The sequence below is a fragment of the Ctenopharyngodon idella genome, chromosome 4, assembly GCF_019924925.1.
Source record: "Ctenopharyngodon idella isolate HZGC_01 chromosome 4, HZGC01, whole genome shotgun sequence".
NCBI classification, from domain to species: Eukaryota; Metazoa; Chordata; class Actinopteri; order Cypriniformes; family Xenocyprididae; genus Ctenopharyngodon; species Ctenopharyngodon idella.
Window position 1 is genome coordinate 21153418 of NC_067223.1, and position 15578 is coordinate 21168995.

Genomic DNA, 15578 nt, shown 5'->3' on the forward strand with positions numbered 1-15578 from the left:
AACTTTTAAGTAATGCACTTATGAAATACTTATGTATATTTGGTTTACTTTATCTGACTTGTACTTGATGTACTTATAACTAGTATATTAGTAATACATTTGTGTTAAAATCAATTTAATTTAAACTTGGGATTAATATAAAAGCCTACTAAGATTGAGCTAAGTTTTAAAGCATTCAATGCACACTTTTAAGAAACAAACTAATAAAACTATTTTTGTGGTAGAATATTTTATTTCAATGCACTAAAAATCAATTTAAGTATTAGTGGTATTTAGTATACTGCACTGAAGTACTACCGAAGTAGAAATATACTTTCAATTAGTGTATAACTTTTACAGTTTTATTTAGCACAAAAAAATAAGAATGTACTACAAATATATTTGCAATTTTTACTGCATTCAAGTACACTTTATTTGTACCTGGGTTGGTAAATAAATAAATGGTGTGCACAAAATCATTATTTGGTAGTTATTTTCAGTATGTCATTGAACATGGATTTAAATATGTATTTCACTAATAATTCAACTCTAGATGCTGTTGATATATGTTTTATTATTTGCACTTTAATTTCTATCGACTTTTGTATTTTAGTATGAAAAGGGCTTTTATTTTGGTCTGGTGTTCTGGCGTCATACGGCGGCGCCGCGCTTCTGCATCTGTTGTGATTCGGCTCAAGAAAGGTTCGTGTTTTTAAGCATTTAAAGTGTTTAAATCAAATCAAACATTCAGGTAATTTCATAGTTTTAAGATGACCTTTAAAAGGAATACGTTATTATTGAATTAAATATTGTAATGCATTATCTAACATAAACGCACGTTATTTTGTGTGAGTAAAGCGCATCCACACATGAGTATCTGAAACGGTGCGTCTTATTTCGCTCCTTTACTATGAATTAGTTTGTCATAACCACAAATTCAGGTCACTGGCGAGTAGTGATGAGAAAACTTTTCGAAACTCCGAGTCATTTGAATCGAATGCTTTGCAAAATGATTCAGTGATTTGAAGGTCAAAATAGTGTAAATACAAAAAGAACGTATATATTGTAAACTTTTTACATTTTTAAATGTAACCTACAAATCATTAAATACCTCATTTAAATACAAAATATGTTTTATAGTTTGTGTTTATTAATTTGTAGTGCTAGTTTTGAGCATTTTTATGACTTTTAGGCTAATCATGTAATTTAACTCTGACTGACTTTCTTACAGTGCGCTGAACTACAGAGCTGATTGAGAAGCAACCAGAGATTTAGTTTGGATTTATTTTATTTTCTGTTAATTATTGTCACCCCCAACACACTATTATAAAGATGGCATTTATTAAAGAGGAGAGTTTAGACTTCAGGATTGAAGAAACATTCACAGTGAAACAAGAAGATACTGAGGAACAAACAAAGATGGCATTCATTAAAGAGGAGAGTGAAGACATGAAGATTGAAGAAACTTTCACAGTGAAACGAGAAGAAACTGAGGAACAAACAGGTTGGTTTCATTCTCAAAGCTGAACTCATTCATTTCATCCTTATTAAACCACTTGTAGTACACTATGGGTTCAAATGTACTATAAGTGGTAACTAAATACATTTTTTAAAAACTGAGATAGTATGTTAAAAGCACATTTTAGTTCATATTTCATGGTGTCTCAAAATAGCACAGTTGAGTACACTTAGATGTTCTGAAGATTATCTTAAGAAGTACTTATATTAATATATTCATATTAAGTACAAAATTAGTGCACGAAAAGAGCATTTAAATCAAAGTTATGCTTTACTTTTAATATTGCTTTTCATGAAGTGTGTAATATAGCTGTTTGTGAAAGTAAAAGGTTTGCAAAGTTTTAACAATCAGCGTAAGATAAAGTTATTGTCTCCTAAAAGAAAGAATCAAATCTGAATTACCAAAACGAGTCATTAGTAATTCGCGGCTGCGTCCGAAAACTGGAAAATGCTGCCTTCGGAGGACACATTTCAAGGTAGTAAGGCATCAAGGCACGTTTGAATCCAATGTTAGCTTCACTTTTTGTCTCCTGAGATACCTTCATCTGACCATTTTTGATGGCAGCATAGATGTATCCTTCGCTGTGTTTGATATCCCACAATCCTGTGCTTCACATTCTGTGACAGTTGAGCTAGAAAAATAAAGATGGTGTCCAAAAGTTGCATTTGCTGGTCAGTTTGTGTGTAAATGTACGTTTATGACAAATTTTCCACTTTCTAGCGAGAAATTACTACTGTAGTAATTAAATATTTGTTTAGTTTTCACCAAAGCTCGCGCTATTTTGCTGTAGATCATTAAACAGTTACGCCGCCTCAGAAGTCTGTCTGAAATCAGTTTCGTGAGGTGCCTTCATGCACAAACGCTGCCTTACAAGTCATTGCCTGATAGGGCAGCGAGGCAACAAGTCAGCTGCCTAGGTTTTCGGATGCAGCCCCAGTCTTACTTCTGTAACAAATGGCGGGTGCCGGCTAAAATGATGCTAGCAGTCTATGAGCTGGTAGGAAATGTTTAGAAATCCGATAAAAACTGGCAATATCATGAATGTTTTGATTTGGTTTTTGATTTTTTAAAAAATGATGGGCTTTGTTAAAATCCCTATTGAATCGTTTCATCAAATACTTAATTGTAAGTCATGCCAAAATGCACTTGTCCACATAGATTGAGTGTTTGTTTGTTTTTCAGTGTAAATAAGGGGGCTTTCACACTGGGTCAAGTCACCTTTATTTTAGTGTTGTCACGATACCAAAACTATGACTTCGATACCATACCTGACTACAATACCTTGATACCGATACTGAACCGATGCCACGCCGCATAAAATATATATACAGTCAAACCAAAATGTATTCAGACACCTTGAAAATTTCATTCATTAATACAGTTTATTCACTCTAGTTTTAAAAAATGGTAATAAAATATGACAAGATCTCAGAGGTAAACTGTGTCAGAAAAAAAATGATCTTAATTATGTCAGATCACACTTAAGCAAAACATGGTCAGGTCAAAGTGTCTGAATAATTTTTGGTCCCAAATTTTTATCAATATCACTGGTAGTCCACTATATGGAGATTTTGTGGGTATAATGTCACAGTTTACTTTATTTCCCTATCCTCACTTACATAAATGAACTAAAGTGTCCAGATCAATGAGTGTGTGTGTACATATAAAAACTTACACTCAGACATGTGAATGAAGGAACAAACATGAAGGATTGCTTTATCGAAACGTGTACCCTTGACTGGCCTCTTAGTCCTTTTTTTTTACTTCCAAAATCTGGGTCCACAACCACGAACAGTCGAACATGGGGATTGCTTTATTGAAAGGTGTACTCTTGACCGGCTTCTTAGAGCCGCTCCTTATCCCAAAGTTACGGATCTGACTTGCCGACTTCCCTTATCTGCCTTGTTCTCTTCTAACACGCCAGAGGCTGTTCATTTTGGAGTGTCCGTGGTTGTGGACCCAGAGACATTCTGTATAAGAAGGATACAAATGAAATAAACATTGTTTTACATTTTTCAGGTAGGCTACAGTAGGTCTATATAATAGTAGCATTCAAGTAAGAAATTAAATAATCTCATGTAAAAAAAAAAAAAAAAAAAAAAAAACTCTATAAATTAACTATACACATTCTTAAAAAGTACATTAAAGTTATTCAGTCAAGCATTGGGTGATTTTTATTTATTTATTTATTTTTCTTCCATTTTCTTTTGTTGTTTTGGTTAATATTAATCACAGACAGCAGCTGGTTTATTAGGCTGCTGTCACTTTAAGACCTGCATGGATGTAAATGGAAACACATCCCATTTCCTTCTGTTTTGTTCACTAGTAAAGACAAAAGCAGTGTCTTATTTTGAAGGCTGCATCGAGGTTGACTCATTTAATTAAAGTAACCATTAGCAAAGAAAGAAATTACAGTATTTGACACCTCACGAGGAATAGGACAACATCATTTGTGCCCCCTCAGCCTCATACGAACATTGTCCAAGTTCAAATTCATAGCGCAGCTATTCTGGATCACTCCGCGGTTGTACAGTTCAGAGAAGACAACTTCCAGAGCCAATCCTTATCCCGAAGTTACAGATCTGACTTGCCGGCTTCCCTATCTGCCTTGTTCTGTTTCAACACGCCAGAGGCTGTTCACTTTGGACACCTGCTGCAGATATGGGTACGGCCTGGCGTGAGACTTACACCTTCTCCCCTGGTTTTTCAAGGGCAGACGAGTCAATTTTATTACGATTACTTTTCTTAAATAAGACATCCTTGATGATGTATGCAGCCAGCAGTGTTGGGCACGTTACTTTAAAAAAGTACTTAGTTATAGTTACTTCTCACAAATAGTAACTGAGTTAGTAACAGAGTTACATCATTATAAAAGTAACTAATTACCAGGGAAAGTAACTATTGCGTTACTTAAAACAATAAATAAATAAATATGTCAAATAACTTGGATGCCCCCAATGTTAAATATAAGTCTAAAAATAAATGATGCTAGACTCGTGACTCATGACCCGCTCTTGCTTACGACATGAAATTTCTCTGTACTGTACTGTGTTGTTAGCCATTAAAGAAAACGTAGTTTCATATTTGTTTAAATAAGCCTAAGTTATGTTTTAAATTCATCTGTTTGATAATGAAAACTGAACAGCATGAGTAAGATAGAATATATCATAAGATGTGCAATATATCGGGAGACATGGAGTGGGTGAGGCATGATTTTGACCACTTCATTAAGTTTTGTTTTGTAGAAAGCCTTTCTTTAAAGTGAATTTAGTTTTGTAAAAATTATATCTTAAATTTAATCAATGTTTCATCAACCAATTGCCTGGATTTATTAAATAAGAAGCAAATATAGCAGACAATATAATCATGACATGGAGGCGCCGGCGCGATCACTTGCACGTGAACTGGAGCGCGTCTTATAGGCTAAATGACCCGAAACTCATCGGCTGTTTGCCTCAAAGACATGAGAAATATATCTATAGAAAGCTTGAAATGTCTACTTTTAAGAGAAATAATTCAAAACGAAAAGAAAATAGGCTACTCTGATTATGTAATCCGAATGAAATGTGCATTCTCTCTCAAGGCGCGTCCAGTGTGCGGAGATGATGAGAGTCGGCAATGTCAACTTCAACTTTGCAGCCGACACTGATTCGGAAAACATTAGTTTATTATATTTAAAATGTAATTTAAAAATGTATAGCATTTATAGTTTGTTCAAATTCCATACACTGATGTCTATGAAAGCTGCAAAAATAATCACTGTTTTATTCATATCAGATACATATAGTGTATGAAACATAGTTTATTCTTCTCCCAGTTCACCAGCCACTTACTTTTAAGTATTTCGGGGAAAATGGATGAATTTATGTGATGTAAATTAAAAAAAAAAAAAAAAAGAATTTATATATGCACTAAGCCAAATCTCGATTTTGGTTAAATTTTGATTAATCATGCAGCCCTATTCTCAATTGTAGAAAACTGTGTAGTATCACTGACATAACAGTGAAATATAATGATGTTGACTACAAGGAGAAAAGCAGAGAACCTAATACTGAGCCCTGTGGCACACCATACTTGTGTTTGATAAGATGACTCTTCATTTACACAAGCAAAGTAGTATCAGTTGGATAGATGGGACAAATGCCAACATGATTATGAAGCTATCCAGGAGAATGAATAATAAACATGAACAATGTGGCTTAAATCCTGACTGATATTGTTTACAAATACAGTTTCTCTGCAAAACTGAACATAATTGAGGTTGCCAATGTTTTTCTAATATTTTAGACATACATTGCAGTTTAAAGTCTGTCTAAAATTAATCAATTCTTATTGGTAAAACTGAGTTTTAGATAAGGGTTTTGATAACTGCCAGCTTGAAAGTATTTGGGATGTGTCCTAAACAAAGTAAAGAGTAAACCATATTGTGAAAAGGTTCTGAGATTACTCTTTCAGTTGCTTTGTGGTTAAAGGATTCTGCATACATGCCTAAATGATTGGTGCCATTGTTAACTTCTATTTGTCTCTTTTCACCTTAGACCTGGCAGCGCTGAAAGAGGAGAGTGAAGTACTGAATGAAAAGGAAGAGAAAGATCAGTATGAGGAACATAATGATTTCACAACTGAAGACAAATCTTTTAGTTGCTCACAGACTGAAAAGACTTCCTCACGGAAAAGAGCTAAAAAAACACAAACTAACTTAACCTGCCACCAGTGTGGAAGGAGTTTCAAGAAAAAAGGAAGCCTAAAAAACCACATGAGCGTTCATAACAGAGAGAAGCCTTACACCTGCCCTCGGTGTGGAAAAGGTTTCACGCAAACAGGAAGCTTTAACAGGCACATGAGACTTCACAATGGAGAGAAGCCTTACACCTGCGAAATGTGTGGGAAGAGTTTCACAACAGAACTAAACCTAAGGTATCACTGGAACAGTCACACTGGAGAGAAGCCGTATAAATGTGATCAGTGTGGAAAGAGTTTGAGACACAAAGTAACCCTTAAACAGCACATGAGGCTTCACTCAAGAGAGAACTGTTTTACATGTCATCAGTGTGAAACGACTTTTACAGACAGGAAACACCTTGAGAATCACGTGATAAGTCACACGGGAGAGAAGCCGTTCATGTGCTATCAGTGTGGAAAGGGTTTTACACTTAAAGGAAACCTTCAGACTCACTTGAGAGTTCACACTGGAGAGAAGCCTTTCACCTGCCCTCAGTGTGGAAAGAGCTTCACGCTTAATGGAAACCTTCAGACTCACATGAGAGTTCACACCGGAGAGAGGCCTTTCACGTGTCTTCAGTGTGAAGAAACTTTCACGTATAAAAGAGACCTGAAGCGTCACTGGCAAACACGTTGTGGAAATACATCGCAGTGTTCCTCGCCATTGCAAGATGCTTAGAAAAAGGTGCAAATTCAAAGTCATTTGTGCATTCATTCTGGAAGAAGGAAATTAAATTTGGATCAGTGTAATTAATAAATGCTTTTGTCATCATACTTAAGCCTGGGACACACCAAACTGACATCAAAGCCGACTGTGTTGTCGCCTCTCGTTGGCTTGAACACACCGAAAGGACTAAAGGCGAGTGTCAACTAGAGCTGCAAGATTCTGGATAAAATGAGAATCACAATTTTTTTTTTTTTTTTTTTTTGGACTTCAAACAGAGATTGTGATTCTCCCACGATTCTGAATATAAAACTAAACAAAATAACATGTATTTACTAGAGGTTCTGACAAAATATTTATTGCTGGAAAAATAATTAATTTGAATGATTTTTTTTTATAAAATGGTTCTGAATGAATTTAATGACTCAATAATAAATACTTGTTTCATTACTGGATGAATCAATGTTTTTGAACAAATCTTTTAAATGAATGAATCGATGACAAATACATTTTTAACAGTCACTTGTCACCACCTAGTGGCATAAGATATAATTGATTCAACCATTATTTGAAGCTCCAAGTTCGTTTCAAAAGGTAGTTTGCTCTGTTTTGCTATCGTAGACATCAGAGTTTACATCCTAACTTTTAACACATCTCAGTACTTCTTTGATACTTTGAATATTTGAAGAGTTTGGTTCCAAAACGCGATAAACGCCATTTTCAAAAAAATTGAGTTTCTGCCAAAATCAGTATTGTATCTGGTCGGTACTGAAAAGTAATTTATTCCACGCACTGTAAACAGTAATGGCAGCGCTCTGAATACACCCAGCATCCTAGTTTTCCTTATCTGCTTTGTACTTTGTGATCAACAAAAACAGAAAAATGAATAATTTTGACAGCATTGATGAACCTGTGGTGGTTTCTGCGGTGGGAAAGAAACATAAGCCATAGAAATCACAAGATGACTCGTTGAATTCATTTTGGGAGCGACGTCTGAATGTATTTTTAATATCAAAGTTCAGAGGCTGTCATATATGTGAATCAATTTGAAAAAAAAACCTGTCGTGGATTTATTGCATTTTGGGGAAAAAATAATCCGTTTTTATAATAAACCTTTTAAAATAAAAATAGTGAAAATAGTGGTTTTCATCTTGCCACTTTCTTGGTAAAGAAAACACATTTTTACTCAAATTAATCAAAATGGAGTTATAGCGTTTTGGAACCAAACTCTTCATTTGTAACACAGAAACTCAAAACCTTTCTCTCTGGCTCAGTGCGGCAGCACAAACACAGATTTGAATGTTCCAGTATGATTTTATCAATGGTTTAAAAGACGTGGGCGATTCGTTGTCATTAATAAAATAAGATTGTGACCTTTTTTTCGATTAATCGCTCAGCTCTACTGTCATCTAGCATGTGCGTTCTGCATCTGCGTGTAAGTAAATGTCTGTCTTTATCAGCAGGTATCAATAGTCTATTTTCGTAATTCAAAACGGGAAACTGAAACTAAGACTGCCGATATACAAACTGTAAACAAAGCAGCGCTGGCTTACATTTAGAATATCAATCACAGTGATCACTTTCATTTTCAGTTGTGTCATGTTATTATGAAAATATTCGTGTATTCGAACGCTCAGGTAAGATGACGTGACATTATAACAACCTTGACTTCTTTGCTCGCTTTCATCACTTTTGCTTTTATTCTCGTGCACTGACTCGTTCGCTAATCTAAACAGCCAATCAGAGTTCTCTCTCTCACCGACAGCCCAACGTGGATTCAAAATGCTGAATCGGCCCAAAAAAAAACAAAAAAAAACAGACGCCATCTGGTGTGGAACACACTGGAAAAACTAAGCCGGCCGACACTCAAAAGCAGCCCGACGTTGCCCAATGGCTGACCGTCAGCTTGGTGTGTCCCTACGCAGACCTCATTTTGTTTGGAGTTTTAAATGGCTTGGTATTTTGGGATGGCACAAAACAATATCTATGTGACTAAAATGCACATTTCATTTATCTATTTATAACGTTTATAACTAACTTTAATAATAAATGAGAGTGAGAGAGACAAGACTTGGTGTTATTCAAGTGGTCCTTTGTGTTGTTTGAGGATGCGCCACAGTCATCATGGCAACTCTCAACTGCCACTCAGAATTCAGAAAACTCATTTGATTGAAATAAAACATATATACTGTATGTAAATAGAAATAGACATGTATAGATAAAAAATAAAATATATAAAAAATAATTTAATATTTTTGAGACCCAAATTGTGCAGGGTGGTCACAAGAGCAATTTGGGATGTGCTGGAACGGGAGATTCGTATCATTAATGTACAGTCAAGAAATATGAAGCATGTCAGTATGGACCACAATATCAGAGGACTGTTTCCAGCACCTTGTTAAATATATGCTATGAAATATTAAGGAAGTTCTTTAGGCAAAAAAGGGAGTCCAACCCCGTACTAGCAAGGTGTACCGAATAAAGAGGCCAGTGATTTTATATTTCATCTAAACAAGATGAAAAATTTCTATATTATCCAATTTGACAGAGTGTGTTAAGGATTTAAAATATTGGATGACCAGTAATCTTCTATTAAATTCAGACTGAAGTATTGCTTATTGAACCAAAAAGCTGTACACAGAATCTCTTAGACTCCAACTTGCATTTAGAAGGATGTGCTGTTACTTCATCCTCAACAAGACCTGAGTGTTATATTAGACTGCAACTCATCATATTTCATATATTACAAAAACAGCCACCTCAGAAACATTGCTAAGCTGTGGAACATGTTATCTGTTTCTGATGCAGAAAAGTTAGTTTATGCATTCATGACCTCTAGACTAGATTACTGTAATGCATTACTAGCTGGTTGTCCTGCTTCCTCAATAAACAAGCTACAATTAGTCCAAAATGCAGCTGCTATAAGAGTTCTTACCATTTCAAGAAAATATGATCATATTACACCAATTTTATCATCTCTACACTGGTTACCTATTAAGTTCTGTATTGATTGTAAAGTATTGCTTCTTAAAACCTCAAATGATTTATCTCCTGTGTATTTAACCATTTTATTACACTACAATCTGTCATACTCTGGTATTTGGTAGTGTCTAAAATGTTGGTATACTAACTTTATTTTTCAGCAAAATATTTATATTATAATATCATTATCATGCCTTTTTTTTTTTTTTTTTTTGTATCTCCTAGGGGTAGGCTTTTTTTTTTAGCATGAATCTGCATTCTCATTTCTCTCATTTTAAAATTAAAAAACATTAATAAAGATTGTACATATATAAGCTATACCACATGCTGGATGTTTAAAAGTTAAAAAAAAAAGATGTGGATGAAAGGATGTAAAACGAGTTTTTTTGTGAGAGACCAGAGTAACTTTTATATAAGTATTTTCTCTGATAGTATATTCCCAAAAAAAATTTTTGGTAACACTTTCTATGAAAACCATGCTTATAATGAATAAGTAAGTATTACTGTTCTATAAATATATTTATAAACACTTATTAAGACCTATAATGCATTATGAGAACAGTTATAGTTATAAGTCATGCATTTTCTTTTTTAATGCGCATGTTCATAATCCATTATATAGTGATTTATAAGTATTAATTAGTCAGTCGTATGGCTCCATGAGTGTATTTATAAAGATGCAACCTGCATTGCTATAATGTTTATTAATTCAGATTTATTTCTGTCAAATAATTGAAAATATTGTTAATAATAGCCATGTTGTGTTTTTATAAATACTTATGAGTAATAAAACGGTTACTAATCTCTATGTAAAGTGAAAACACAGGATGTAATTTCCCTAAAGAAAATGTTAAGAAATTTTAAATTTTAAGTTGTTTACTTTTAAGTGTAACTAATGAACAGTAATTTCTGTAATAAAATAATGGAAAAAAAACAAAACAAAACAGAAATCAATACAATCTTCTGAAAATAATTTTTTTTTTTTTAATGTTACATACTAGCAAAACACTGCAACAAGTTTAATTCCAAACTGCTGTAAGCAATACCATATGGCTGAGAAGATATAGATTTAAACAAACCAAAATTACCATTCATGACCTCTAATGCAAAATAATTAGCTGTTAAAGACATAATTATTAATAACTAATTGATAAAGTGTCTTTGGAACTGTTTTATATTTGATAATATATAAATCAGTGTATAATGGATTATAAACATGCACATTGAAAAAGCAAATTCCAATTCCAGTTAGGAGCGTTATGGGAACGTTGCCCCGCACAATATGGCGGTGCTGTTGATGTATGGTCCAGCGGCCAATAGGGCGTCTAATGTTTATTATAATGTCTATGGCTGCCACTGCTAGACTGTTTGTTCTGCCTCTGGATATACACTATAGTCCAATGAGCGTCGAGTCACGTTCTGTGGAGTACCGCCTCTTTTTGGGCGATTTCGCTCTGGCCGAGAATTGCCCAGAGTGCTCCCATAGACTTCCATTCAAAAAACTTTTTTTTGAACTGCAGGCACTGCAATGCATTCTCAATGGGTTCCGGGAGGGCTAGCACTAACGTGCCTTCGTCATCATACGTAACCTTAACTTGTGCAGCGATTGGTGGAAACAAACATACTAATTTCCTCAGTGCAAAACTTAGGCTGCATCCGAAATCGCATACTACAGTAGGTACTACATTTGAATTTGAACGTACTTCCCGACCGTTAAAAAAGTATGTTCTATATAGAATGAATATAGGTAGTATGAATGGAATTCGGACGACTACATCTGCCATGTTAATGTTGTCACGTGTCATGCGTTGTCACAACAGCGTGAAAATTCAAAGGGGCTACTCTACTCCGCAAACATCTTCAATGTTTATATTAATGCTTACTGCTTTCATCAGTGTTTTAACGTCGATTCAGACAACAGCTCAAAGGAGGCACTGGCTGAGATGAAGCTATTCTCAGCGCGTGCACGACCCCTGAACGGCCGTTGACGGCCTGGAGCTCGCAAACAAACAAATTGTAAAATAGGCGCTATGATTAAATATAAGTCATATAATTCAGGTCTAAACAACTACATTCTCACCTAAAAAAAACTCTTAAAACTACAGTTTGTAGTATTCGCAAAAATTACGTTGGATTTGCTCTAGCGGAGTGATACAAATGGTGAAAGGGTAGGAGTGCTGTTATCACTAAAATATGGCACGGCTATCAGCCTATCAGATTCAAGAACCAGAAAGAACTGTTGTGTATATATATATATATATATATATATATATATATATAATATGTATATATACAGTACATTCAATTTACAATAACGCTTAACTGGATAAATTAAGATTTATATATCTCACCTTCAGTCATTAGTCAGCATAAATGACTATCATACCAGAATAGTGGTTGCTATACTCCCCTTTTTTAACAAAATACCATCCCTCATTAATTACCATGCCAACTAATCACCTGTCAATTAACAAGGACTGCCCATTAATTCAATATGCCCCACCCACTTTTAATTAAAAACATTTTTTTACATCATTTATTTTTATTTATTTATTTTATTTTCAATATTCTTATTTTCATTATTTTTTATATTTTTTCATTAATTTCACTGAACTATTCACAGGAACTTTGTCTGTTTCCTTTGCCTCTTTTTAGCCTGGCTGAACAGCTTTTGGGCCAACTTTTGAGGAGACTTCAGAGTGGACAGTCTCACCATCAGAAACCTCCGCCGTTGCTTCGCTGGGCTCTGTCCCTCCTGCAAAGAACTAGAAAGGCAGAGAGTCAGCGAACACGCCTACTAGTCACACAAACAATTAAACCGACCCACGAGAAGATGGACTTACCGAAGTGCACTCCCTCGTCTCTGGGTCCTCTCCCGTCCCGGCTAGCCGCTTACGGGGCCTTTTGGCCCCCTTTGGCCCGGAGGTGGCAGGGCGCTTCGGGGTCCCCGGGGTCACTTCTGCATCGAATGCTTGTTCGTAGGGCCCCCAGTAACAACATATTAAAGAGCCAAATTTCAACAAAATCAGCAAAAATATTCATGGAAAAATAAAAACATGTGCTCATCCCTTTTTGACCTTTTGACCCCCGAACGAGTTCGTATGACCGCCAAACTTTTCTGCCCCCTCCAGGCGCCTGTGTGAGATGAAAAATGGCGCCTCCTAGTCAATCAGCCCTTTTGAAGTAGTGTCTGTGAAACCACTGTGGGAAACTTATTCAAGTAATAGGTGAGTGGGATTTTTCTAGAAAGGCCCCAGGGGCCCAAAATCGCACACGCTGTTGCGTTGGGGCCCTTTTGAAGCGGTGTCTGTAAAACCGCTATGGCAAACTCATTCAAATAATAGGTGAGTGGGATTTTTCTGGAAGGGTCCCAGGGGCCCCAAATTTGACACGGTGGCCCCTGAGCGACATACCAAAAGCACCAGGCTCTAAAGCGAAGGCAAAACATTTTCAGCCTCTAACTCAAATCGCTCTCTCAGGCCTCTTCCACTCATGCACAGACAGAGGCTTTTGAATGATTTTGAAGGTGGGGGAGGAGCGCTTTTTTCAGGAAAGTCCTAGAGTTTCACACTTCTGGGCTGTGCGTCGGGGGCCCCTAGAGAGTTGGAATCTCAAATCTCAAAGTCCCACGACCTTCTGTTTCCATATGGGGGCAGTCTCTCGCTCCCAATAAATGTGTAACTTTTTGGAGGATTCGTGGTCCCTTTTTTTTTGACCTTTGGACCCCTGAATGAAGTTGTAGGGAAACCAAACTTTTCCGCCTGGTCCAGGGGCTCCTAGCGAGACGCAAATGGCACCCTCTAGTCGATCGGCCCTTTCGACCCAATATTTCTATACATGCTACTTGCACATGCTTCCGCTTTCTGTATTCTTCAAAAAGCTTACGCTGTATGTCCTACGCCTTCCTTATTCTACTTACGGAAAAAACAGAACTGGCGCCGCGTTTGTTCCGTAAGTCGAATAAGGAAGGCGTAGCTAGGACCCGTACACAGACAGGTCAAATCGGCCATCACTAAATAAGTCGTTATTTTGGGGGGTTTTTGGCGCACCAAAAATATTCTCGTTACTTTATAATATTAATATTGAACCACTGTACTCACATGAACTGATTTAAATATGTTTTTAGTACATTAATGGATCTTGAGAGAGGAAATGTCATTGCTCCCTATGTAGGCCTCACTGAGCCATCGGATTTAAACAAAAATATCTTAATTTGTGTTCAAAATCAAAGAAAGTCTTACGGGTGTAAAACGGCACGAGGGTGAGTAATAAATGACAGAATTTTCATTTTTGGGTGAACTAACCCTTTAAGCTATATTAAATGTATATAGTGAACACTATAGCGTTATTTTACATTTAATTATTAAATTTCTGTACCTGAAATGAATACTACAGTTAAACATTATTTTATTTGTAACTTTGTTATATTGTACTGTATATCTATGCTTGTAGTTAGTGCATTTGTTCTTATTTGACTGTTCACTTGCCTTCAATAATGTTTGAACTTTATTAAACAGGCAAGTAGTTTTTGCACATAGTTTTTGCTGTTATCCTCCCCTGAAATTTTTTTTCTTGCTAATCCAAAAAATGGTCCGATCTGTGGCTCAAAAAACGTAATATTATCCGCATGTGAGTTTTGTGATCCGTTGAACCACTAATGTGGTCGTCAGTCCTGCTGTGGTGGTCTTCTGCCCCTCCAGTCTCCTGAACTTTAATTTAAACATCTTTCATTTACGGCACCAGGAGTCTCCATCCGGACGGGGGGAGTACTGTCATGTTTTACTTTTGTTTTACTTTAATTTTCATTATGGATGTTTAGTTCGTTGTCTTTGTTCCCATGTTCCCACCATCCTTAGTTGTCATAGTTACTCATTATGTTACTAATTAGAGCACTCCTGTTTTGTATTAAGTTTTACTATCTTTAATATCTTAAGTTCTCTCCACTTATTGTATCGTGTTGTTCGTGTTTGAGTACGCTTTCAGTATATTCCTGCATAGGACAATGAAATGTATAAGTTCAAATAGTAATTCAACAGCACAAAAGCGTTACATTGTTACAATCATAGGCTTGACACATTTTGTATCGGGGGTCCCTGGTCCATGTCTCTATCGCCTTTGAAGACCCTTGTTTTAGGTGCTTTTTAGGTGTTCTAGAACTGCTAACATCACCTTTAATGAACAATTTTCACAGTTGATAAGAATCTAACATTAACCTTAACCCTGAGTGTGAATTTTTATTTTTTCCAGACTGTTGAGAGGCACGTCTTAGAAGCAGAGCTAGAAGTAATTAGGGTGTCCGAAAACAATGACACGGTCATCCTTTTGGACAGTGGGTTGGAAGACTACACTGTACAGCTCATTTCTACTCTGGCAGCATTAACAACTTTGACAGCAGATTCCAATTAAACTAAAAGTTTAATCTAACCAACAACTAATTTTGAGTAGGCTGAATTTGGTGAAAAGGGACAAATGGGGCTTTGGTTAATGTTGTTTGTTGTGATGTGTTCACACCTTCCCAGCACATATATAATTTATGTACAAATAATTAGATAAATAAAAGTATTTAGATCAAGTAACTGATCTGGGGGATTCTTGATGGAATCAGTCTAAGATGCCCTGTCAACACTCATCCAGTGAAGTTTAGTGAAAACATCTAAAGACTATGGCAAGATATTACTCATGGCAATATACAATAAAATCCTAATACTTATC

The 15578-nt window shown here is 35.8% G+C and overlaps 2 protein-coding genes across 3 annotated transcripts in view; both read left to right on the top strand.

The window, feature by feature from the left end:
- The window catches only part of LOC127510587 (tripartite motif-containing protein 16-like), a 295864-nt gene that overhangs the window by 210791 nt on the left and 69495 nt on the right, over positions 1-15578 (top strand). The window lies entirely within an intron of this gene.
- LOC127510667 (gastrula zinc finger protein XlCGF8.2DB-like) lies at positions 547-7339 on the top strand. 2 transcript variants are annotated; one of them, XM_051890565.1, is made up of 3 exons: positions 547-681; positions 1211-1483; positions 6037-7339. In XM_051890565.1, the coding sequence occupies exons 2-3, from the start codon at positions 1312-1314 to the stop codon at positions 6897-6899; spliced, it is 1035 nt and encodes a 344-aa protein (XP_051746525.1). In that variant the 5' UTR covers positions 547-681; positions 1211-1311; the 3' UTR covers positions 6900-7339. The 2 variants fall into 2 exon arrangements, with proteins under 2 accessions (XP_051746525.1, XP_051746526.1); XM_051890566.1 differs by lacking the exon at positions 547-681 and adding an exon at positions 711-730.